Below are 27223 nucleotides of genomic sequence, written 5' to 3' on the forward strand. Positions count from 1 at the left end.
CAACGGTTTGCTCGAAATCTGTCATCAAAACTATTAAAGTCTGTTAGCAAAATATCTCATGAACCACTGGGCAGATTGTAATGAAAAGCTGTATTTTGCCACCTACATGGGAGCTCTCTAACGACAGAAAAGCTTTGATAATCCAGGCCAAACAGGCACTCCGATGATCAGTAATTACAAAACTAGTCCAAATCTACCCATCTTCACTCCGGAAGAATAAATTATAAACTTGTGGGTACAAAGCAGGCTGAGGTGGTCCTAACCTTAACCCTAACCCTAAACTAGCCACACAAAACATGGCCTTATGGCTCACTGGTCGCAAAAACTTAGAATTCAGTGCTACTGCGGCGGAAAAGTCGCCCGTTTTCTCGCCATTTTGAGTCACCAACCAGCCTCCAGCAGTCGCAGCCCAATGAGGTACTGGCTTTAAGAAACACACAAACCAAAAAAATCCCCTGAAAATAGTTGGGCACTGGATTCAAAATCCAATAAAAAGCAGCCGAAGTTCAAAGACAGCTTGAAAAAAAAAAAAAAGGCCTTCAGAAAGCCTGAAGAGCGACTGATCAAGACCGCTTTAAAAGATAAAAGAAGTCTGGCTCTTCAGAAGTAAAACATAACGAAACGAGAGCTGGGTCCGGATGAATTCACAGTACTGTATGTGTTAGCTGCTAGCTCGCTGTATTCCTGTGAGTCTGGACATGGGGGCAGCGAAGGCTTCACAGCTGACAGACTGCTAGTAGCAAGCAGTGAATACATTAGCAGCGATTAGTCAAACTGCTCCTGGGGGGGGTTCGACTCTGACCGTGATCTGTCTCGTTCTGCCACAAGCAGTGGTTTTTATCTGCATTGCTTACTCTCTACCTGTCTAAAATCGATCTGTAATGTATCTGCATGAGTTCCTGTTTCCTGGTTCTCGTTTCAGTCAGCTGTCGGTCGACCTTCGGCAGGGAAGAGCAGCTCGTCTCTGCTCTTATAGGCCTCCTGCGTTCATTTTCAAACTTTAAAGAAACTCTCATGAAGTTACAACAACTGGGTGTACATCTACGGCTCATTAACTTGTGGAGTCAACCCAATTCAAGATGGCCACCACAGTTAACTGACCTCAGCCATCAGCCATTGGCCAAAACAGCTGTAACTTCGTCCCCTATGATCATAAGATGATTTTAGTTTAAAACTCTGGCTTGAACAATATGGATTCCTTCAGGGAATGCTAAACCTTTCATTTTAAGAGCAGAATTTCTAACCTGGATGCCGGAGCTCGCAGTAGCTCCCTTTAGGCTAAGATATTTTGACTCTTGTTCCCTGAAAATACCAGCAACAAACATCTGTCAGGGACCGGCTTTGAGGCGAAACGACAAACATGGAGCTGTCACATAAAATCTAAATCAAAACGTCTGATTGAACAAACAAAAATAAGTCACGGACATGCCACAGACTGTTATTAAACGCTCCCCAGTTGCAGCTAATACAAATGAGCTGCAATCGAAGGGGATTCATTACCATAATGTAGGGGCTGTAGTGCTGATTTCTTTCCATTTCCAGCCCTACCTTTTGTTCTTTAAATACAGATTATGACAATCGTACAGACCGCCTCTTGCTGATGCCGGTGACAACAAGCGTCTACATCACTTCGCAGACAGACGACAGCAGTTGGAACGCCGCACGGAGCGCGCCTGGAGGAAATTCATCGGAGCGACTCAAAGACACGTCTGGCGTTAAAGACAAAATATATACATCGGGCATAAAAACACATCCTATTTTCCCTATAACCAGCCCACCCAACACACACACACACTTCTCTCCGTTGGATTCCTGAGCTGCGAAGGAGACAGATGGTTGCCACGGCAACTATCTTTGCACGCAGCTAGGAATGCGTTTTCAGCGCGAGCGCATCTGTTTCTGTCTGGCCGTCCACGAATCTGCCCTCCCGGAGCAAGAAAAGCCGGGCAGAAGCATGTGTGGTGCAGGAAAGGGGGGGGGGGTATGGGGACGGTATTAATAGATCCAGGTAGCAGGTGGGGTCCGAAACACCACCTGGGAACACAAGCAAACATACGGTACCCATTTTATGGGTTCTGATGACCAACCGGTGGATGCTTTTCAGGTGATCAAGGTTCGAAACGAAGCAGAGTTTTGTGTGCACGCGTTTCAGAGCTATCAGATATCTCCCAGCCAAGGAATGGAAGGAAGATCACAAGATCAGATGAGGGAATTTCACATTCCGGGCGTGCATACCGCTGATCTTATCTGTGGAATAACACTTAGAGGTTTTATAAATACAAGCTCAGGAGGATCCGAAAACCCAGGTCTTTAAGTGTCGGTGATACGATAAAACCCCTACATGCACACACACTGTAAGTTGGTGTTTTAAACACACTTTTAGCTGTAATTTAATTAAAATCAGAGAAATCCTTGATGCTAGTTTCAGATTAGGATCATTTCATGATGAGAAATGATGGAGTTGTAACCATTTTTGGTCGTTACGAACGACTTCATGCGATATATTGGGATCTCGAAGAGCTTGAAGCACGTGTTGAGGATGACTCTCAGCTACTACCACATTTTAGATCTGACAGAGTTAGAGCCATTTTTGCCTTTGCTAATTTTAAATAGCTGTGGCGGCCATGTTCAGTTGTTTTAACTTTAAAAGTTAATCAGTTGTAGATGCACAGTATTTACTTCCTGAAAGTCTCAATAAAGTTTTTCTGGAGACATATAAACAAATACATGAAATTGGTTGTGCAAAAGTCACTTTTTCCTCATAATACTCAGAATATGTTGACAAGATAAAACAAACTTTAATAGTAATAGCAAAAAAATCCAAATGTAACTTTGTTTTTAAATGATATATGATATAAAAACATGTATCTGTTTGATTTACTGCTCAGACGGCTTCATTTTAACATCGTCATGAGCACTTTCGATCCATTAAAAACAGAGGACAGTGATGATTTCCCCGAACCATCTCGCAAAATATTCACTAAATTTTAAGAGACCACAAATTCCTCGTGTGGCCCATAAAAAGACAGATGATGCCTCCGCTCCTCCGGGCGACAGCCGGTGTCGGCTGCAACAGCAGACGAGTGGACTGGCAGGCAATCAAGTGTTTAAGTCACTGCCCTGCTGTTCCACATGCCACGGAGGCCTTGTTAAGAGCTCAGACCTCCATCTGTCCACCTGGGAGGTGAGAGTACTCACCCCGGAAAACTCATCCCGGCCCCACGCGGCTGCTTTTCAGCTCAAGTTATTACTGCGCACGCTGAGAATTCCTGTATGTAATCAACCGCTTCCTCTGTCAATTGCTGCACCATTTTATCCTTGAAATGTCTCGCCTCGTAGCAGATATATCACAGCCTGCTTCACAGGGCTGATGCAAAACCGAGCCGGGGTCGAGCGTCACAAAACAAAAGCATCTATTCTACTAATCTACACACTTATGCAGAGATACAATACAACATATATTCTTGTATAAATCACCTACTTAGGATTCCCATTGGGCAGAAATTCAGCAGAAGAGGCTGACAGACGGTGAAGGCTGGTAAGACTCTATCAACCATTCTTTTAAATTACACAAGTTAAGCCTTGAAGCACCCCCCCTGCCCTCTTCAGTCCAGACCCTCGGGGTATACTGAGGTCCACATACCCACCAGAAGTTGAGCCAACAAGACACAGCAAGATCAGACAGCGGATATATCAGAGCGCTATCCTCGAGTGAACTGCTCTAATGTTCGCCCTGATTGAGGAAGGGAGGAGTGCGCGGGGGTTTGGCGGGTGAATCCGGGCAGTCCGCAGGATTACAGAGCCAAAAAAAAAGAGCCGACAGTGAAGTTAACAGAAAACAGCGGCGGCACTTAAACGAGCTCCGAGAAAGCAGCAAGGGAGGATTAAAGAGACAGAGAGGGAGGAGGCGACGAGGGTGGGCGCTGTAGTGATTTGATTAATGACCTTAGCGATGTTTTCATCTTACGGCAGCAAGCCGATAAGTTGTCCCCGTCTCTCTCTCTGTCTCTGTCTCTGCTCTTCATTTACACACAGAAAACAACATGCAAAAAACCCCAAAAAAAACACCGTGAAATGAGGGATGAGCTGGCCAAAAACTTACCGGGGCAGTATGTGTCCAGGTCTGTATTCCTGGCAGGGGTGGAGGTGTGTGTAGGGGAGCCAAGCTCTGATTGTGGAAGGCGAGGGCTCTCCACAAACTTTGCTTTCCGCAGTGGGGCTGGGAGCAGAAAGCGTACGCACACATAGAGAAGGAGACAACACAAACACAAACACACATCAGGGAGATGGAAGAAGACGAGAAAGAGAGGAGCGACAGGGACAGGACAGGAAAGGAGGAAGACAAAGAGCTTATGAACTTGAAGCAGCACACTGATAAAAATGAAAACATCCTGGAGGTCTTTCTTTTGCAGCTTTGTTTTGCCTCGAGCGTGAGTAAACAAGCAGCACAGGCAATCAGGAAATGGGCGACAGCAAGCCCACTGATGGAATCTGAAAACACCGGGACGGGAGGTATGGTACGTCTGACTCAGACAATCCCAAAAGATGCACTTTTCAAATAAATAGAGGAAAATATGTGAGCGTTGTGATTCATTGTAAGAATGCCTGTGACCAGCACACACCTGAGTTATCTAATGAGTCAGGAAAATTACAGAACCAAGAGCAGGGAGTGAGAGACACAGGTGTGTAGTCAACATGGTGACCATAATGAGCTACTGGTACCAGCACTTATTTTGATCTTTGTTCTCTTTTCACGCAATTAGAGTTCATACATCAACATGTTTTCCCAAGATTATTAACGTTATGTTGGAATGTCTTCAGAAATTTTCTAACTCAATCTTTTCTTCTTTCTCTTTGTGCTCGTGGACGTTTGGGATCGGGAGCAGATAAGCATAATTTACTCCTAATGGACTAATCTAGTTAAATAAGGGTTTAAAATAGATTCTGCACTGTACACTGCAACTGTTAACCATTATGGGTGAGCGCACAAGTCCAAAGCAATCTGGCGAACGACGCCGGGCCGAACCAGGGAGCAGTGAGCGGGAAGTCATAAGCAGCAGCTCCAACATATGTTTCAGCAACAATGACTGAACGGCACGAGGAAACTCCTCGCCGCTGCTGTTAGCGGTTCTCGTTGCATTTAATGTCAGGATGATGTGCCTGTGTGTGGGCAGAGTTTCCTCTGAGTAATTATGACAGTTCGTACCGCATCAGCACAGACTTCTGGTTATTACAAAACCAAGAAAGCACGCTCTGCGCCCAGCATCACGGGAAAATAAACTGGTTCGGCTGACAGGACGCATCCCAAATCGACTAAACTTTTATACTTCTCTAATTTACTGAATGAAAAGATGGAGAAGCTTGAACCTGAGATGGTTGATAAGAATATCAGAGAAGGCAAAAACAAAACAAACAAGTTCAACAATAAACCAAAACAACCAGCAAGTGGTGACACTGGAGAAATGTTTCCTTTTAGGCTTAATTAGCTGCATTTTAATTAGGAACAAAAACTTTTCTGCCTCTTTTAAAAAAACAGACTCGACAGTTCTTTCACGCATGAACAAATAATAAAAAATAAAAAAGTACAACTGCTAGGTTGTTTTAAAAAAAAAAAAACTCAAAACATGCAGCTTTAGCCAAGTACCCAACCTTAGAAAAGTTTTAACAACAAAGTTTTATTAAAATTATTCAGTAACTTATTCAAGCATTAACCATAAAGCCGACATGATCAAAACATTGACTTTTTTTTTTACATATTTTTCCCCACGACTCACTGAAAATGGGTCCATGACCCACGTTTGGGTCAAGAGCCACCAGTTGAGAATCGCTGCATATCACCCGCAGCCTTTTATGCCAGAGTTTAAGAATAAAATCACCTCATGTGGAGAAATTAGAGTTGTAATCTTGCAAGATGAGAAAAAAAAAACTTATAAAAGAGAAAAAAGGTTTTATTTTTAGCAGTAAGCTGTGAATCAAAACAATCAGGCCAGCTACGCAAAAACTATACAGGTTATTTCTATAAATATGTCACAAACTGTCAGAAAACAGAGATAACGTGAATATTTGCACAAAGGAAAATGCTTAATTCAGCCTGCAGTTGGCTGAAATATTCTGAAATAATTTCAACATCTGTGAGGTTAATAGTATTATAATAAAGATCAAGTTTCCAATTTTAACGCTGCTAAAAGAGGGAGCAGCAAATATGCTCACAATTCATGGACTACAACTGCAAATACTTCTCTTCTAAGTGGAACATTTCCTTAGGAAACACAACAAGAACAAGAATCCTAAACCACTGTTAGAATAAAGACTACATTACAGTAAAAAACAACAACTTATTCTGAATCTTAAGGTCTTCCTGGCAGTATAAATACTCCTTCAGATCTGCGTTAACGTGTGGAAGCAGAGGAAGCAGAAGAAGAGTCTCCTGCCACGCTGGAAGTGTTAATACTGCGCTGGTATGGACCGGAGAGGAGTCCGTTAATTGACTCAATCCAGGAAACGAGCCAGCGCAGATGCCACAGAGAAACTGCGACCGACAGCCAGGAGAAGAAGGCTGGATCGACTGCAATGACAGCCACTGTCACTTGAGATATTCCTGAGTTTTTTCTGTCTCACCAACAGGTTTACAGAGTTTTTTTAACTCTGTGTTTTAGGTTAAGCAGACGTGTCGGTTTAAACATAAATTACATCTTGATGAAGCATTGTTGACAAAAAGCATTGTTTCATTGAGTAGTTTGATGACTTTAATCACTATTCTTGAGTTTTAAAACAGTAAATCTTTTTTGGACAAAACTCTGGCTCCGTCACAACCAGGGTGATAAATTTGTTATTAGTTTAAAAACTATTTGTCTTCATGCAAAGACGAGAAGAAAAGAAAGCAGAAGCGTTGGTGGAGTGCTGCCTTACCTTAGAGGTTCAGGGTTATAATCTGTTTTTTGATGCATCCCAACGTGGACATGAATGATAATAAATTAATTTAATATTTACTGTTATTTCTTGTTAATGACGTCATGTTGAGGAACTCTGAGGTGTGGATCAGGACGGTTTATGACGAACAAACAGCACTTTCTGCATCAAAAGCGAGTGCTGGGAAAAACAGGAGCTGAAAACGAGCGAGTGATGTCCTTCCACAACTGGACCAAAAAGACATGAAAACACTAAAGAAAACAAATAAAATAGCTCTAACATTACACGTATGGACATCCATTGCCATAATTTTACAGCATTTTGACTCCTTTTCTTGTTTATTAAGTTCCTAAAATCTTGTTTGAATGAAAACTGTTTTATTCTGCAGCGTTGAGCAAAGTCTTTGGTTTATTTTTACAATTTTGTTTGATTATTAAAGCATCAAGATGCAGCCGTAGTCCTTCAATAAACACGCTGCAGCCTTCTGAATCATGAGGCGGCTAAATATTTCCCCCCAACCAATCATCCCCAAACTTAAGGCCTAAAACACAGAAAGACATTTCAAGAAGTTACCGTAATCATATCAGGAAAAAAATGAAATTGCAACGATGAGGCCATTACAGTTCTGACTTATTTTGAGCTCCGAAGCAAAAGCATTAGCAGAAAGTTCAATAGATTTATAGACCATTTTGACATCTTGAAGTGCTTCGTGTGACATCCCTGCAGACGCAAATATGTCTCATCACGCGGTCGCAATAAAACCACAGGAGGCATTTTCCCAACCCGCAAATGAATATCCAGTCCTGGATAAACTTTGGCGAGCAGGAGATTACCTTTGTTCGCGGTCTCTCTGATCTCACCTCGACAAAATGTCAGAGGGAAACACTGCGTATCGGAGTAAATCCGGTGTATGTCAGTGGCTCCAGGAGAGTAAATCCACGGACTGCAGTTCTGCTGTCGGCGTGTGCCAGGCAGAGGATGGCTGACAGCGTGATGGATGGCAGCAGGCAAATCCACTCCTCTAATGAGCTTATGAATAAATATATCTTGTCTGCATGCGTAGACGCACGTGGCCGTGAAATAGATATTTGTTACAAGCTTCTGCATGTGCGGGTGTGAAAGTGAATATTCATGAGACATGTATGCAAATGTACATGTGAGATCAGGGCGAGGAGCGGGAAGTGAGAAACTGGAGTAATAAAGTAGCTGCAGGACAGGGGTGTCCAATCCTGATCCTTGAGGGCCACTATCCTGCATGTTTTCCTTGTTTCTCTGCTCCAACACACCTGATTCAGCGGTTAAATTACCTCTTCATGTTCTGCAGAAGCCTGTTAATCACCCATTGATTCAAATCAGCTGTGTTGGAGCAGAGGAACAAGTAAAACATGCAGGATGGTGGCCCTCCAGGATCAGGATTGCCCACCACTCGCAGGGGTGTCCAATCCTGGTCCTGGAGGGCCACCATCCTGCAGGGTTTAGGTGTTTCTCTAATTTGACACACCTGATTTGAGTGACTGAGTGATTAACAGACCTGCTGAAGAACTGGGAAACATCTAAAACCTGCAGGATGGTGGCTCTCCAGGACCAGGATTGGACACCACTGCAAAGCTGATATTTATTGTTTGCTGCCATGAAAATCGTGTGATCACGTAATTGTCTGTGTGTGCATGGGTTTGTTGGCAAAATATATCACAAAACACTCAACAGGTTTTAATTCACTGGATGTACGTACAACTGATCAACTTCTGGAGTGACCCAATTCAGGACTGCTGCTACTGCTAACACAAAAATGGCTATAACTCAGTCGATTTTACAAATATTGAGCTAAAAATTGGTGTGGTAGTAGCTTAGAGTCATTCCCAACATATATTCTGGGCACTAGATGACGCAATATCTCTGTTTAAAATGTCATCCAGATGCTCAGTCTTTGTTGAAGTTATCAACAGAAAAGAAGGCATGTCAATATTGTGATAGGGTGTTGTGCAAATAAGAGGAAATCATTTTTTCCCCAACAACACCATCAACTCAGGCAGCCTGGGACTTCAGCTAATAAACGACAAGATCTGAAAACGAATGAAAGCTTTAATATGCAACGCACATTTTCTCATTGCCTCAGATAAGTGGCTAATAAATGAGCAAACAGGAGACAGTCTGCAGCAATAAAGTATCATTTCTGCCACCATCTCCGTTACGTACGACCTCAGGCACCCACTCAGACAAAGACGCGGGTGCCCACACATGCATGCATTAACATACACACAGCGATAACGTGGGTGAGGACATGCGCTGCCTCGCTGTCTGCAAACCTAAGCAGAGCTTTGCAGGAGCCGAACACGCGGCTCCAGTCACTATGGCAACAGCAGAGCACAGGAAAACAGGGGGAAGAGTTGTCCACCTCTCGACGGCGGTGGTAACGCGGGGAGAGGCCGACTTCGCCGAATGCTAAAAGCCTCCAACGCTTCTGCTCAAATGTAATCAAAGCAGCTCTTTGTATCAACAAATCTGAGTCACTTTACAGGAGCAGGTCTTCGTCCTTTCACCTCGATTCAAAGAAGTCAGCTTTCAGAGACAAAAGCAGCTGCAAGCATTGTCACATTGTGTTGGGGACACACGAAACAGCCTGCAGTGGCCCAGAACCAGCCAGGGGGGCCGTTCATAAAGTTTCTCTGCAGCTAAAACTACTTCAACAAACATCTGAGCTTCTATGGGTAACGTGATCAACACAGTTTCACATTTAAATCCACGTGGAAAGGTCAAACTGATGTTTGGACTCCTACACATTGTCTATACTTTTCCAGACTCAGACTTCCATCTACATCAGTCAATTTATGGTCTGGAGTGGGAGATGGATTGACAGATCAGGACCTCATCCACAGTAATGACGGCGTTGCTCCAGGCTGTCATTGTGAAAAGGAGCTGAGCTAAAAAGGTAAAGCTTCTGATTTGCTGGTCTACCTGCGCCTCAACCCTCACCTGAAATGGTCTTCCTCCGTTGGGTGGGCAGGCTCTGATTGGAGATAAGGTGAGGATCTCCAAAATTTTGGGGGCAGAAGCAGCTCAGAGTAGAGTCGCTGCTCCTCCACACCAAAAGGAGTCCTATGAGGTTGGTTTAGACATGTTTAGGATGCTTCTGGGTGCTTCCAAAAGGAGGTTTTCCAGGCATGTCCCAGAACCAAAACTCACAAGAGGAATTAGACATCATTTCTGGTCTGGGAATGCTTTGGGATCCCCCAGTAGGAGCTGGAAAGTGCTGCTGGGGAGAGGGAGGACTGGGTTTTTCTCCTGCTGCCTCCATGACCCAACCACGGAAAACTGATAGAAGATGGATGGCTGGATTCTAAAAATTTAAATTTCCGATTGTTTCAGTTTTAGAACACAGAAGACATGTTTTTAATGCTGCCAATGAATGTTCCCAGTAAAGCTTTAGGTCTAATTCGAATGCATTTCTCATTTCTTGCTAAAATGTATATGGTTTTACAAAATTTCAGGAGTGTTTTTGTATTTATGCACCTGTTAAAAGCTTTAAAATAATTATATTAATTTTAATCTTTCAAGAAAAGCAAAAATGTTTAAAAAAATGCACTTAAAGGTCTTAGATTTTGCATATCATTCAATGCTCATGTATATGAAACTGAGATGTAACACCTAAAAATCAAAATGTGGTTGAAATTTGAGTGCCTGAGACTTGTTTATTTGCCCAGTATTTAAATCTGACCCGTGGGGAGTTAATCCCAGCGTGCACATTAGTAATCCAGCTCCAAGGCCACGTATGATTCGCGTGCAGCCCTCGTTGACTCGTCAAACAAAACAATGCCGAGCAGATGTTGCGGTGACACGCAGAGACCGCTTGACGGTAAGCAGCAAGTGCAAATCCATTAGATAGACGGACGGCCTTTCATGTTTGCGCGAGTGTCAGAGTGTGAGGCTGCACACGTGCGGATCCATCATTACAGCCTCGGTGAGGATTAACGGAGCAAGGTGACACACAGCCAGAATTTTAAGAGGCCTAAAGGAGGGGCTGATTGTCTAAGAACCGAGCTCTCCGTAACACAAAAAGCTGTTCATTTACCATTTCACATGGCCTTTTTGGGCTTGGATTAGAGCCACAGTGGAAGAGGAAAAACATAATAAAGATGTTTATCCATCAGGCTGATACAGATTTTATACAAAGCTTTATAAGAAGAAAAAATTGGAAAAACATTCCTTAAAGGGATGCATATTGCCCGCTACCTTTCATGCCGGAGTTTTAAACCAAGGTGTTAAGAAATAATGGAGTAATAACTGTTTTGGTTAAATTTTTAAAATATACTCAGAGTGTGTGTAAGGATTAACTCTCAGCTATTACAATAAATCTTAGCTAAATATCTGTAAAATCCACTGAGTTATGGCCATTTTGTGTTAGCTAATGTCAGTTAACTGTGATGGCCATCTTGAATTGGGTTGACTCCAACATTTAATGAGTTTTAGATGTATAACAAATAACTACTATCTGAGTTTCACTATAATCCATCCAGTATTTCATCAGGTATTTTGCTAACAGACAGACAAGCACACAGCAAACTATATTCCACTCTTTGCTTTTCAGCAGATTGGTATAATTTGAGCAACAAAAATCTATTTTGCTGTTTGAATAAATCGGATAATTTATTTGAACTGAGCAGCTTTTGGTTAAAAACCCATACTGGAGTCCTTCTGGGCAGCTGATGGAGTCTGGCCTCGTGACTCAGCGTTAAAAGCGCAGCGGCCATTGTTCACGCCGGCTGTGTTACGTTTTCTCTCGATCAGAGGTGGGGTTGACACGCAGGCGTGAGCGTGAACCTCCCTCAGCGAGGAAAGCCTGCACTCCTGGGGAAGGCAGCGAGCTTTAAACCTAAATATGAAACCACTTCAGGACAGAGAGAGTATCATAACTGCCAAGGACGTCGCTTGATAAGGTGCTCTAATAATAGCAACGCTGACCTTTATTCCAGCTGGAGTTCAGCCCTCGAGGAGATATTTAAAACCTCCCAGCGACTCTCTCACTCGACTCAACTCCCCCCCCACCGTCATTGAGAAAATCAGCATGAGCTGGATGCTTTATTAAGCCCGGTGTTATTTAATTAGGAGTTAAACAATGACAACAAGACAATGGATGGAGAGAGGCTTTAGATTAATGATTACAGCTTTTGAACTCCAGCTGTTCTGATTAAGATGCTCCTGATAAACTTTAGCACTGAATAAAATAAAAGGCGCAGCTTTCCTTGAAGGAATGCATATCGCTCGCCGCCTTTCACGCCAAAGATTGCAAACAATGTTATACACTGTCTCATGCTATATTGTGAGATGGAGTACATGTTGAGGATGACTCCCAGCTACTACCACACCAAAATCAGCTCAATTTCTGTAAAGTTGACTTTATCACCTTTCTTGTGTTAACTAAAGTCGATTAGCTGGGGTGGACATCTTTAACTGGCTTGACCAAACGTTATTGAGTTTAGATTTGCAGCCAATGATCAATTTCTGCAGGTTTCATTACAATTCGTCCGGTGGTTCATGAGATATTTTGCTAACAGACAGGCAGGGTTAACGCCAAAGATTTAATCATGATTAAAACTAATGATTCTTAGCTGCTTCCACACCAAATTACAGCTCAATATCTGTAAAACTGGCTGAATTAGGGCTGTTTTTGTGTTTTCTAAGGTCAGTTAGCTGTGGTGGCCATCTTATTTTGGGGCTGACGAGTTGTAGATGAACTCACATGGGCTACTTTTTATAATCCATCCAGTCATTCATGGGATATTTTGCTAACAGACAAAAAGAGCTGACTCCAATCGTAAAAGTTTTGAAAACAGATCTTGCTCGATCAGTTAGAGCTCGGAGCATATATTGGGAATGACTCTCAGCTACTACCACACTAAATCTTAGCTCAGTGTCTGTAACGTTGGCTGAGGTAAGTGCTAAGGTCACTTAGCTGTGGCAGCCATTTTGACTCCAACAGGTAATGGTTTTTCGATGTAGATTCAATCATTACTTCCTGAGAATTCCATTAAAATCTGCTGAATGGTTCGTTAGATATTTTGCTAACGCTACAGACGAACAGCAAAAGCCGGGAAATATTCTTTCCTGTCGGCTAAAAGCTAATCAGCTGTTGCCGTTACACGAAACACCCAGAAATGAGCGGGCGGATAAGTTCACAGACAAGCACCGGACTTTAACACCAGTTGCTTCATTGTGCATTTCGTGCAATAATTCCTAATTTACTGGATTTGCACGGAAGCACATACTTAGGCAGCAGCATTCGTCTTTAGGCCTAAATGATGTCAGAGAGAAATGTTTGCTCAGCTCTCCCGCAGCAGGATTCACAGGAAGCAGTGAGGTGGTGGATGTAACCCACTGCTCTGTTTTGTAAGCAAATCCTTATCATCGCTAATAATAGCACACTGCGGGTTTCTCTTTTCCACTTTACAGCTTTTTTCTTTTAATCCCTGAAGGTACGGCTAAATATCCAGATAGAACTAAGGTGTAATAAGTTTAACATTACCTCAAAAGATGCCTTTTGGTTTGTGGTAGGAGGAAGGACAAACACTAATGTTTATTATGAGGCAAAATACGCTGAATGTAAATTAAAGAGACAAACAAAAATTTACCCTTGATCTTCATTTAATATGCAATTTTTAATTTTGTGTGAAAAATATGCTAAACATAAAATCTATAAATGATAAGCAGCGACGCCACTAACCTGTCTCATTAAAGATCTCGCCAGATGTGTTAGCAATCAGTATCGATAAAACTGACCCTTAGCTGTGTCGGCCATCTTTGAGGGAGTTCATTGAATGAGTTTCATTAAATCTGTTCATCACATATTTTTCTAACAGATCAGACAAACGAGACGAGGACTGGTTTGAGGAATTATTATTATTATTATTAGCAGCAGTAGTTGTATTATATTACATTTTTTTTCTTAATCGATTTGTATTGAAAGAGAAATGTTTTAAAGTATTGCACTTTAGGCTCTTCTGCAACGACTGCACTCACAGGATGACAAAGTCCCTTGTTTATTTTTTATTTAAGAGTTTTTGGGTCTAATTGAGCAACCCAAAGGTTCAGCTCAAGGCTCAAAGTGACACCAGCACACCAAATCCAGGAACATGATGTACAGCACTGCAGGATCTGTTTATGTTTGTATTTCTTTAGTCCTAAGGCCACTCCTAAACTTCAAGAACACCCAAAATGATTCATACATGTAAAGCTCAAAACAAGCAGGAATTATTGCCTGTTTTCAGTCTGAAACCAAGAGGGATTTTATTCTGTTCATTAGTAACACATTATTAACTTTTCTATGAACTGTATTTGTAATGGACTACTTTTCTGCTTTCAGACTCAAACAATTGTCTCGTTAAAGAGGCAGAAACGACGAAATGAAGTCACCAACTTTTCATGATCTCATCACATTTACCACAAAGTTAGGAAAATGTGCTCGCCCTGAATTTAAGAACCGCTGGTTTGACCACAGAGCTGTGAACACGTTTCAGTTTGATTCAGTGTTATGGAAGTGGCCTTTCCGAAACAAGCAACAAAGAAGACCTGAAGCAGAGGGGCGCTGAGTTGGACACGTGTTGCCAAAAACACGCCGAGTCATTTTCCACAGCCGGCCTGCCACTCGTCAATGAACTGACCCGAAGCTGACGTCTCTGTTTTCTGAGATTATTCTCTCCAACCACAGCTGAATCTCTTCTTATAACTAAAATAATACATCAGAGCACACGTGTCAAACTCAAGGCCCGTGGGCCAGATCCAGCCCTTGGTAACATTTTATCTGGCCCCCGACCCCTGACATTTGATTAAATCTCTGTCGCTTCTCATTTTGCTTAAAAAACTGAACGTATTTAGTGAAGTCTTCCTGTGACGGTTAATTTGAAGCCAACAAAAATAAGTTTCAGTAATCTTTGATTTTGACATGAAAAGGCCACATCAGATGGGACAGACCAAACTCTTGTTGATGAATTTGCAGCCAATAACAATACTGGTGAATATTGTCATTTTTAGTATTTTCTTCTTGTTTCAGTGTCAATCTTAGTAGCTGTATGATTGAATTTTGTTAATGGCTTTTTAGATGTTTAATGGAGAATGCTAATGACGTCTTCTTAAGTTCAATCTATTTTTCTTTGTTCAAGTATGGTTCTTCTAAATTCTATATAATGTCAAACTGGGAAATTGTATTTGATATTTCTATATGAATGATTTGACATATTACATTTAAAACCAGTGCTAATTTATGTTTTTTTTTTTTCATAAATATTGATCAAAACTTGGCTAACCCTTGGCTAGGACCACGTTTTTAATTTTGACCCTGCATTAGAGGGTGGAGACAAGAGCTGCTGCTTGCGTGCAAAATTTTTAACGATTTCATCTGCTTTAATAATCTGAGGGTAGGAGTGAGTGCAGGACTGCAACAGCACACGTCTTAATTAAATTTCTCTTTCAAATGTTTACAGCGAGAAACAAAATGAGCCATTTTTAAAGACCAATACGGCTGTCAGCGCCTGATTTATGACCGGGATGCCATGCAAACAGCATAGCAGCCTGCTTTTGCTCTAAAACTCTACCTTATTGTCACCAAATTCTCAACCAAACGATGAATCTTAACAACATTTCAGAGGCACAGCGTAATATTATTCCAGACAGATTTTATTTCATATGCAGTGGGCCTTAACTCCCGGTCTGTCATTGATCTGTCACAGATCATCTTAGTCTTACGAAGTATTTGTCTGACAGAAGCTCAAAAGATGACCGTAGAAAAGAATTGAGCAATTATATAAATCAATATGACCCTGAGCAGCTGTAGAAGGGGGAACAAGTCTTTAACTGACTCAATCTATTCACCTCACCCCTGAGAAAGAAACATTTTACACCCATTTAAATAAGTCCCACGGCTCCAACATGTTCTACAAAACACTTGAAACACACAGATGGGAATAATATTATATTGAAGGAAAGCATATTGTTTGCCACTTTTAATGCAAAAGTTTTGAACTGAATGATTCTCAGCTACTACCACACCACATTTGAGCTCGATATTTCTAAAATAAGCCGGGTTAGATCAATTTTTTGTATTTTCTAAGGTCCCTTAGCTCTATTTTTTTCAGAGCTTAACGTGGCAAATAAACAGAAAGATGACGTAATTATCATCTCTGCCCTTTTTTATTTATCATCTATGTGAAAAACATTTTGCTTATATAAGATTTTTGGTTTGTTTTTAGAAAAACGAACAAGCAGTAGAGTCAGGAATCTCAATCTCAAAACCAAATCCATACTTTTCCAAACCTTTCAAGGCCGTTCAGTAAGAGAGACGAGACACAGAAGTCTTCATTTCCCGTCTGGAGGAGGGGTGTTTTCTGCTCCATCAGGTACAGAGAAACCCACGAGGAATAATAAGGCCACGGATCATTCACCCACCACGAACACAACAAGCATGGCTGCTCATCAGCTCATGAATTGACATTCTTAGCATCGTTGCCCGACGCATTTTGAGTGACAGCTGACAAAGCAAGCTGATCAAAGCTCTCTCCAGGTGGTGATACTAAGTGGTGTGAAAAGCGGCTGAAGGCGCCTCATCAAAAAGCATTCACCTGAGACCGTCGATAGCAGCTGCTGATGAGGTGTTTTGCTGGCAGACAGTGTTATTGAGACATTTTGTTCTGTTCACAGATGAGCTAGCAGCCCCCTGGGACAAAAAGCGAGGAGGCGAGGAAGCCCGCAGCACTGAAACTAGAAGGAGGAACCATGTCCCGGCATATGACGAGGTGATTCTGCTGAACAACAACAAGCTGCTGCGAACTGCAAACTGATGGAGGAGGGGGGTGGGGGGGGTGGGGCTATTCCCCACCAACTTCTTCAAGCCATTTATGCAACCATATGCTACATCCAGCATGATGCTGTAACTCAGGAAGGAGAAGTGAGACGCACATCAACAAGAGCAAGCACCATTAGCTGCCCACAGCTTGTGCTTAGACACACACTTCAACACACACACACACACGTTAAAGACAATTGGATGCTCACCCACGCTGATGCACAAAAAAGACCAGCTCGCCACAAAAAAAAACACTTACATTATCACACTCTGGTTGATTCACAGGCCCTCGAGCCCACACTATGATTAGAGTTCAGCCCTTTCGAAAAACGCATCATTTCATGGAGAGAAACGACTTTTCTTACTCCCTCCCCCCCGTCCACGTCTGCACAAACGAACATGAGGTCAACACAGACGCTGCAGCTGCGAGGTACGACCGCAGACAGACTCTGGCGGAGCAAAGGTGGAGCAGCAGGTGAAAGAGGGTTGGGTGGCGTGGGGGGGTGGGGGTGGGGGGCGCACATATGGAGGAATGAAACGAGCGAAGGAGGGTGTGGCCGGGCTCACCATTTTCAAACCAGATCTCGCATTCCTGAAGGCTCGAGTACGGCACCAGCTCCCCTCCTTCCCCTTCCAGCGGCACGAGCAGTCCTTCCCCCCTGAGCGATGACCAGTTCATCAAAAAACAGGGGGGGCGAGAAATGATGAAAGAAGTCGGGAAAAGGAGGAAAAACAAAAAAACACCTGCTGCAAAGCAGGGGATGGGGAGGGAGGATACGCACGGGGGGCGCAGAGGCTCTCCTTCTTAGCTTCTGAAGAAATCTCCACAGGTTTCAGTGGCGAAGCTGCCCGCTCAGTTCAGGCTTCAGGCGCAGTAAATGATACAGAGCCGGGCAGAAACGGCAGGGACGGGCGGAGCGAGAGGAGGAGGAGGAGGAGAAAGGAAGAGCGCAGCAGTCACTGTGTCACTGGGGAAAGAGGAACGCACAGAGGTGACAACTCTGTGACGGGAGCTTGGACCGAATCGGACAAAAAACCCTAAAAACAAACGACACGGGGAGCTTCCTGTGCGTACGGCGAGAGAGGCGAGCTCCTGGTTCGCCTCTGTGACTGCATTAGCGCTCGGCGTGTCATGCACAGACGATGGAGGTGCGCTCTCTCTCCCTCTACAGGAACGGGAGCCCAGGTCTCCAGCAGATGAATGGCGCAGTGCTGCTGTTGTCATAGCAACCGCAGAGCCAAAGGAGGGGGAGGAGAAGGGTGGGTATTGAGGCAGGAAAGAAAATGGCATTAAAAAAAAATGTTTTAAAAGGAGGGAGGGCGATATTAAAGGGACACAGTTTTTGTTGTTCGTGGATGAACGGGAGGAGTAGTTATTGTTCGACAGAAACGAGGGGTCTCAGTAAAACCCACTCCTGTGTCCTCCTGGGCCCAGACAGCCAGGTCCGTCCTTGTTTTACCCTTGAAAGTCTATTTGTACATCTGCAGCCGTGTTTTATGGCTACTTAGAGGTTCAAACCCACCGGAGGGGGCAGTTTATTGTGCTCGCTTTTGACGGAGTCGCCGCCGTTTGGGTTGTCATGCCGTTTTTTTTTTCCAATTTATTTTATTATTAATTTTCTTCAGTCACACTTATTTCCCCGAAGTGAAATCTGCAGCTCGGTGAAAATGTTACCAACAAGCTGTAAAGACGTGCTTCAGTCAGAGGTCAAGCTTTTAAAACGCACCAACAGTCACATAAACAACAACAAAAAGGTACACATCTGTTGAATGTGACTGCTCTGGTGGTCAAAAACACGCTAAATATTTCTCTGACATACAAGACATATACAATGTATATTGCCTGCCATCTTTTGTGTCAGCGTTTTAAACTAATGCCATCTTATGCCAGAGTTAAAGTAGAACTATCTACATCTAGATCGTCTCTAAACTGTGTCTCAGTCGTAATGTTTAATACAATAAGTTAGACCTATAAAAGTTAAGACTTTAACTTCAAAATCACAACAAAAAGAAATAGTTTCTCAGTCTGATGTTTGCATTTGAGGATATTTTATCACCCTAACATTCAGACTGTGTAGTGTCGATAATAATATAAGCATTTTTTGTCCCTGCACTTCTTCCCGGCTGCTTCGATGCTGCTCCTTGGGGCACGGCACTTACATTTCATTTACTCCTCTCTACTCTTAACCTTCACTTCTTATTTTTCACCTGCGACAACGGAGCTGAAAATGTCACATTTCCTTTCAGGGGAACAAATGATTCTGCTGCGGCGGGAACGGCTGAGGGGAGAAATAATGTCAATAATTGAAGAACGATTTTCTCAAGGTGCGAAGCTGGCTAAGGAGGCGCGGAGATAGAGATGTCAGAAATGTCAGCGTTCATCGCCAGACAGTCACGGAGGATAGGCCGGATGCTTCGTGAAGCATGAGGCTGGCCAGGGATGCATGGAGAGATTGAGAGGTTCCAGATGTCACCGTTTGTGCAAAAAAAAAAAAACACTATGAAAGATGAGATATCAGAAAATACTTAAAGATGGTGGACTGCAGGATAAGCATTGTCATTGCAGGGAATAAAACAAGACGTGCAGTGTCCTGAAAAAGTATTTATACCCCTTGAAGTTCTTCATATGTGGTCGACCGCAAACTTCAAAGTATTTTATTGGGATTTTATGTAATAGACCAACACAAAGTAGAGCAAAATGGTGAATGGAAGGAAAATGAAACGTGGTTTTCAATTAAATAAAAATCTAAAAGGTGTGGCGTGAGAAGACACCTAATTTTAGTCCACCTGTGTGTCATTTACCCTCAACATAAATCCAGATGTTCTGTGAAGGCCTCAGAAGTTTGTTAGTGACCCAACGGCGGCATGAAGACCAAGAAACACACCAGACAGATCAGGAATGAAGTTGTTAGGAAGTTTAAAACAGGGTTAGGTTTTAAAACTGTATCCTAAGGTTTGAACATCTGACGGAGCTCTGTTCAGTCCATCACATAAAACAACTGTAAACCTACAGAAACATGGCCGCCCACCTAAACAGACAGGACGAGCAATTAGCACATTAATCCCAGAACCAGCTCAATGAGAACTATGGAGGAGCTGCAGAGATCCACAGCTCAGGTGAGATTCTGTCCACAGGACAACTACTAGTCGTGAACGCCACAAATATGGCCGATATGGAAGAGCGTTAAGAAGGAAGCCATGTTGAAGGAAATCCATAAAAGGTCCTGTTTACAGTTTGTAGAAACAGCAAACATGTGGATCAGACCAGAACTGAACATGCTGTGGCCATGCTGTTCTTCAGTCGGTCAGAGTTAAAAGGAAGATGGATGGAGCTAAATTCTGGGCAATGCTGGAAGAAAACCTAGAGGCGGCAAAAGACTTGAGACTGGAGCGAAACAAAGAACCGGGTCAGATCGAAGCCTAATCATGGGTCATTTTCTTTGATCCACTACTTCGAGTTAACGTGATAAAACATGGAACGGATCATATGTTTACGAGGAACTGTCAGTAAACAAATAATAAGATTGTTAAAAGAATCGTTGACTTTGTAAAACTGAAAACCCAGTTTTTGTTTAACGTCACCTGCCAGAAAGTTCACTTTTCTAAGGCTGCAGCGAAAAAATGTTTTATTATCAACAAACCTAATGATCTATCTCCAAATTGATGACTTTGTAAACTTCATTTTTTGGTTTACAAAAACTGGAAAAAGAGCAAAATTTCAATCGGTGTTAGAAAGCAACACTTCTTCTAATTTCCTGTGACTTTGTTAAAAATTAAAAATGAGGCTTTCAGTCCTCATTTCAGCAGCAATTATTGTACGTTTTTAATATTGCAGTAACAGATGAATTATTATAAAGTCTTTAACAGTTACGAACTCTGACAAATTAAGGAAAAACTTTACTCTTATAATCAAGACATCTGTAATTATTCAGTCAGTCCAATTAGACAGTCCGATTGGAGCAGAGTTATTCTGAGTAATTACCTTCATGCTGAGCGGAAACGTTTCTGTGCTGATGAGAGTGGTCATGTCATGGTTTGATAAGTATGAAAATGATTCGACTTGATGCTGCCTTCTTCAAAGTTACCAGATTTCAGCCCACAGCTGAACGCCTATCAGAAACTTTTGATTAGAGAGTTAGGCCGCGTTTCCACCGCCATCATTAAAACATTAAATGAGGAAACATCTTCAGGAAGGACGGCGTAGGTCTGCAGACATCTGAAAATCAATATATTTAGTTCTACTAAAACATAAAAACGGTGGATTTGAAGGGTTTTGCAGTCAAAACGTTTTAAAACCTATTTCAGAATCAGGACTTCTGCTGTTCTTTTTTACTCATTTTCAGTCAAACAGACGACCAGTTTGTTGATTTCACTTTATTTATAGTTTTTCCTGTATTCTTCAATGAAATCTATAAAAAATACCAACAATAACACAGTTTGACACATAAAATAGTGTTTTAGCAGCAACAAGGTGATTCGTAAATTAGACGACAGGCTGAAGAACGATGCACTTCCTGTTTCAGGTCTTTACTGATTATTCCTTTTTTATAAAGACACGATTTTCAGATTCTGTTCATCTGCTGAAGATATGACACTTCTTTGTCCTTTTGTCCTCCACTTGTCCACTTTATTCCTTTTTTTTTAAATCCAAGCTGCAAAATATGCTGTGGCAGTACAAGAACCAGAAGCTGCTCCTCCATTTTTTAAACGTATGTTTTCTCTTCTCATTTTCTTGAAATAAAAACACGTCATCACTCCCAGAAAAAGGACAAAAGCATGTGGTGTTTATTGATTCTAATTTAACTTTCCTAATTAAAACAATAATAATAATAGTCACTATGTTCCTCAACCCCCCTCCCTCAGCTTTGAGTTGGTTCAGTCCACCTCAGCTAAAGGCTGCTAGTCAGACAGCTTTTCAGCTCGTTTTTAAAAAGCTGAATTATTTTCCTGGTATGAGTCAGAACAGAATGATATTTAAGAGAGTAAGATGAGAACATGGAGTTCTAACCCCAGTTTTATGCATAAAAACAACAGCAATTCTTATTCTACCAATCAGAAATACTGCCCTAATATACATCCTGGGCTTTAAAGACAAGGACCGGACTAAACACCGGTGACAAAACAGCCAAAAGACCTTCAGATAGTCTGGAGAACCACTGATCAAGATCACTTTTAAAAGACTACAAGAGAGTCTGGAAGGAAATAACGACGGATTAAATCTTCTGAATCAAACCGTACATGGATCCACGTCATTGTGACATTTAAGAACATATTTCAAATAACTTCTACATCGTAAACGTGAGAATCTGTGAGGACTTCGGGTGTAAACTCTACCTGCAGAGATCCCGTCCTCTCTCTTTTGAAAAAAAAATCAGAAACGGCACCAATTAAAGCAACAAAAGCCCACAGGCGCAGCATTTATCAGAAGCTCCACAGTTTTAATGTGGCTACTTCAGGACCACCTACACGGTGATCTGTAAATCTGACTCAGCAGTTCTGAACAGCGTGCACTGTTAATCCTGACCGTTCTGCAGAATACTCCAATGCCCACATGGGTGAGCGTTTATCTGCCAACTAGTCACGTATTACTACATTACTGTTAGCACCAAGAGAGACGGTAAATGTTGCATTTACTCACACTCACCACCAGCATGAGTGGGAGAAAAATTAGGTGATATAATTCAATCAAAACTTTTCTCTGCTTTTAAGGTCAAATGCAATTTTCCACCTTTATATAGAAATCCACGGGGAGCTCGTAATCGTATTGATTGCAGCCATTAATTAGCAGAAAGCGGCGTAATCTGCGGGTAGATGTTGAAATGATTCCTTTAAATGTTTCTGAGCGGAGCGAGGCCAATCAATCAGCCGGGGCGATATCTCTGGTGAGCCTGACACTTTGGCTGGGAACAAATAAGTCGTCAGTGATTACGGCTCAGAACAATCAGGCGCCGCAGGAACGAGACGCTCGTTTTTTTAGACAATAGTGGACTAAAAATAGAAAACAAAGTGGTTGGAGGAGCTGAAACATGTATATTTAAAAGGAGACCCTGATGTTAGCGCTGGGGTCTATTTCTTTGTACTTTGTGCTACTTTAGATATCAAAACGTTCAGCTCATTCAGAGGAAAGGTGCTCTTTATGCTTTTTAAAGTATTTAACTTTATTTTTAAGCACAATATATAATATTTTCCCATAGAAACATTGAGATTTCTTCAACTCCAACAACAACAATCAGCAAACCTGCTCTGCTTCGGCTGCCATGCTACGGTTAGCTTTTAGCTTGGCTATTTTAAGCTTTTAACCAGCTACTTTTAGCTACCATTTTCCTTCTTTTTAATGCTAGTGTTTTGCTAGTTTCACTCGTCAACTTGATGCTTTTGTTTAGCTTTAAGACACTTTCATCTATTAGATGAAATTCCTGCTTTTGCAGCTCTCAGCGGTCACACAAAATGCAGTTTCTCTTGTTACATTTAGCTATTTATGCTATGTTGCATGAAAACACAAACTTTAATGTGTCGTTGCCAGACCTTTGCTTGACAGACCAACACGTTTCAGACCAGGTAAAAACACTAACAAATTCGAATCCTCACATTATCCAACCAGAGAGACAACCTGGGCTTTATATTTAATTTTAAAACCAAAGAAAGACCATTACCAAAAACAAAATCACACCTTTGGAATGAATGCAGAGTACAGGAAGTGTTATTCCTGCAGTAAGAGCTGACCCTTTCAGGATCTGAAGGCCCCCTTGAGAGCCTTCATGCCAGAGGAGGGGATTAAATCAGAAACTCAATGATTCTCCTAAAGGTCAGTGCTTTCATTGCATTTTCATTCAATCAGAGCCCTGAGGTTGAATAATAAGTCCCCACCAGCATCGCCACTCTGCCGCCACAAAACCAATCAGGAGCTGCACAGGAGGCTGCCATTGATGGAGAGGAGGGTGGAAGTGCCGCAGCCTCCTCGGGCCCACTGCATTCCTCCGCCATCTCTGCCAAGGAAGGGGCTTCAGCTCGTGACGCCAGCTCCTCGCTCACGCTGATCCTGACGAGCTGTGCCGGATGCGGCGCCGAGTCGAATTAATTAAAGGGTGAGAAAGCCGGGGTGGCTGAGCCCGAGCGCAATCTGCTGATCGCCGCCGCTCGAGAGCGAGACGGGTCTTTGAGGGCCTGGAGGAGGGCGGGCGCCTCGAAGCCTTCGTTCACGCTGTCAGTCGGTCAGATGAGGTTAAAGGTCACACCAATACGTGATCTGAAGAACTGCTCTGGGGGCGATGATGACTACGGCACAACATTCCTTGGTACATATACTCTCTTACACGAGTATTTTAGCTCAGCATCTTTAAAACTTTACCCATTTTTGTGTTGGCTAAGGTTAATCCGCTGTAGCGGCCATCTTGAATTAAACTGACCACGACAGTTAATCAGCTGCAGGCGTACGTCCACTGATCACTCCGACACACACACAGACACGTGCAAAAACATGATCATAAATATAATGCTCACTGGGACAGCGTAGCTTTCCTTTAATCTCCAAACGTTGTAATTTAGCAGCGATTGACCTCGTCAGCCTGCGGACTCAAAGTTGAACCTACGCTGATTATTTTCTGTTTTAAGTGTGTCAAACAAACCACAACATGAAAATGTCTCTTTGGGACCAACCTTCAGATATGGATTTGAAGACCTTTACCATGTAATATTAAACAGAGAGAGAAAAAAGAAGAAAATCCTCAAGTCCTAATTTCCGATCTAAAAATAAAAAACAAGCTGTGGTATAATACATCAAGCCAGATAATGGCGTGCGACAAAGAGACCTGTTTTTGTGTCAGCCATGGAATAAAAATAGTACAAATGAGACAGCAGAGCACAACATTAATCAAGCTATTCTTGGCTGTCAACAGCGGAGGTACACACAGGTGTTTACAGAAAAAAAATTGAAAAAATTCACTTTGGTTCCCACAGATGGAAGCAGAGCCACCAAATGAGACTGCCACAAAACATTACAGGAAGGAGAAAGATGGCTCCTTGAACAGCTAAGACAACTCGAGAGATAAACACTGATTTGACATGACAACATATGCTTCTTCTGAATTTAAACCTTTGAGTTGCACCCTTCAGAAACAGCCTCCTTTGAATTCTTTGCAGCAGTTAAAACGAGAGGAAAACGATGCAATGTTTTCTCTTTGAAACCCGCAGTTTGAATGACCCTTGAGAGACTATTAATCATCCTTCATGACGTAAAAAAAAACCCCACAGTCCCTGTGGCAAACTGGAAACAGCTAATGGTCTGAAGTCTGCTGCCCCCTAGTGGCCACTTCCCAAATCAAGCTCTTCACGCCCACACTTAAAACTCCATGTGGAGGCTCCAACGTCAATATTTCATTTCATACTTTGAAATCCAATCCAGCTTCAGATGTGCCTTTTATTGCAAACCCACAACTTCCTGATGATGGTAGCAGAAGGAACACGACACAGACTCGTAAAGCAGCTAATGGGGAGACATTCTCTGGATGTCAGGGATGAGTGTGGAAGGAAACGATTAGTGGTAAAAGCGATGAAGATGGACAGAGCTGACCACATCGGCTGTTCTGTATGCAGCCAGTTAGGCTGGACTGTAGCGGACGCCAGAACCTGGTTTTGCTTCGTGTTCCTGCTCAGATTTGGGGGGTAAGGGATCCGGTAAATGACGGCAGTCAGCCAACCATGAGAAGAAAAACTAAACAAAATGCAGAGTGAATACTGAAGGATTCTGGTGAAAACTGAAACTGAGTTATTAAGGCTAAAAGAAGCCGAACACTAGCTAAAGCTAAATGGAAGAAAATGTTAGTTAAAAGCTAATAGTAGGAAAAGGCTAGCTAAAACATAACAAAAAGCAGACTAATATTAGACAACTTCAGCTTTTATTTAGCCTCTTGCTACTTGTTAGCTAAAAACTAAGAAGCTTTCAGCTGTTTTTTTGTCTTTTAGCTGGCCTTTTGCTACTTTTATCTAGCATTTATCCTTATTGTAGCTTTTAGCTGGTGTTCTTTTAGCTTTAACAAGTCAGTTTCAGCTTCTTCAGCACTGCATTTCTGCATAAAATGCCATTTCTGCAGTTTTATCTTAATAATTTGATGTTTTTTCTGTGTATTTGGACATGCACGTCCTCCATCGTCCAACTGGGCATGCTGAATCACCCTCTGCACCCCTACTTCTTGGTAAATGATTATCAGCTAGCATTAATCTGCTCTGGAGTCTGATTTAGCACTTCTGAGATGCAGTGAAGCATCATGGGAAGCTGCATTGTGGGAGGACAGTTACAGGAAAACACATTCAAGGCAAACTGGAAGCAGATTCGGTCCACATTTCAGCTGTCTGTATTCGTCCTCCCAGCCCCCCTGCAGGGTCTTTACCTGTGAGCTTCTTCATGGGCTGCAGCCGGACGCCGATGCTCTGGTGGGTGAGCAGCGGGGAGGAGGGCAGGGAGCGAGACACGCCCTCCATCATGCGAATGTGCTGCATGCCCTCGGTCATGGAGAGCGGGGGCACGGTGTAGTCTCCCTCGAAGGCACAGTCGCTGTCTATGCTGCCACCTTCAGGACGGGAGAGAACAAAGACGGCGTCAGATTTTTGGGTCCCCCCCCCCCAGACTTTGAAAAGAGCATTAATATTTTATAAAGAAAGACAGGAGACTTCCTGTTATGAAATACGGAAAGAATCAATACGGATTAAATTTAACCGACCAAGAAAAACACGTTTTAAATTATATTCTGATGAGTTTTAATTCTAAAAACAGAGAGGACTATGAGTACAAAACAAATTTATCAAACATAATTATGATGCAGTTTTACACAATAAGTGTTTTATTTATGTCAAATTAAAGGTTTCTATTTTTAAAAACGGTTGTAGCAAAAAAAAATGAAAATAAGTGATTCATTTGCAAAACACAAACCAATAAAACTGTTTATTTATTTATTGAGCTGGAAATAATTTATATTTTGATAAACAGAAACAATTTACTGATTATCAATGCCAATTTTCTGTCCAGTCAACAAATAATAATAATAATAAATAACCAAAAATAATTGGAGGTAAATCAACAGCTTGGAGTCAGATGGTCACCACTACTAGCTGACAGAGAAATGTCTGTAACTCTGTTGATTTTACAGATATTAAGCTGAAATTTGGTGTGCTTGTGACAAAGAGTAACGTAATTTACAAAGTTTGACCAAAAAGATTACAACTCCGTCTCTTCTCATCATAAGATGATCTCAGGCATCCCTTCAAGGAGTCCTAGGCTTTCAGTTCTTGCAGTTTTTGTTGAGCAGCTAACGTGTTTAAAGTCTAAAGAGTGAGTTTTTTGTCATGTTTTACCTGCTGGTGAGTTTTCCGTGATGTTTAGGCAGTGTGTGATGCCACAGGATGGTCCCTGATATCGAGTGTAAAGACCAGCGTGACCTAAAAGCCTGAACAGCCCTGAAGGCAACACGTGTCGTTTACATTCAGGGG

General features: G+C 42.3%; 1 protein-coding gene across 16 annotated transcripts in view; it reads right to left on the reverse strand.

The window, feature by feature from the left end:
- Positions 1-27223, reverse strand: part of tanc2b (tetratricopeptide repeat, ankyrin repeat and coiled-coil containing 2b) — a 156876-nt gene that overhangs the window by 53222 nt on the left and 76431 nt on the right. For 11 of the 16 annotated variants that reach the window (XM_017436655.3, XM_037980644.1, XM_037980642.1 and 8 more), the window contains 2 exons: positions 26128-26307; positions 4103-4219 (listed from right to left, as the gene is read on the reverse strand). In XM_017436655.3, coding sequence (XP_017292144.1) covers positions 4103-4219; positions 26128-26307 — 297 coding nt within the window. Of the gene's footprint in view, positions 1-3481; positions 3885-4102; positions 4220-17308; positions 17803-26127; positions 26308-27223 lie in introns of those variants that run through there. The other 5 variants (XM_037980643.1, XM_037980641.1, XM_017436737.3 and 2 more) reach the window with 4 other exon arrangements.

This window comes from Kryptolebias marmoratus, linkage group LG17 (genome assembly GCF_001649575.2).
Source record: "Kryptolebias marmoratus isolate JLee-2015 linkage group LG17, ASM164957v2, whole genome shotgun sequence".
Taxonomy (NCBI): Eukaryota; Metazoa; Chordata; class Actinopteri; order Cyprinodontiformes; family Rivulidae; genus Kryptolebias; species Kryptolebias marmoratus.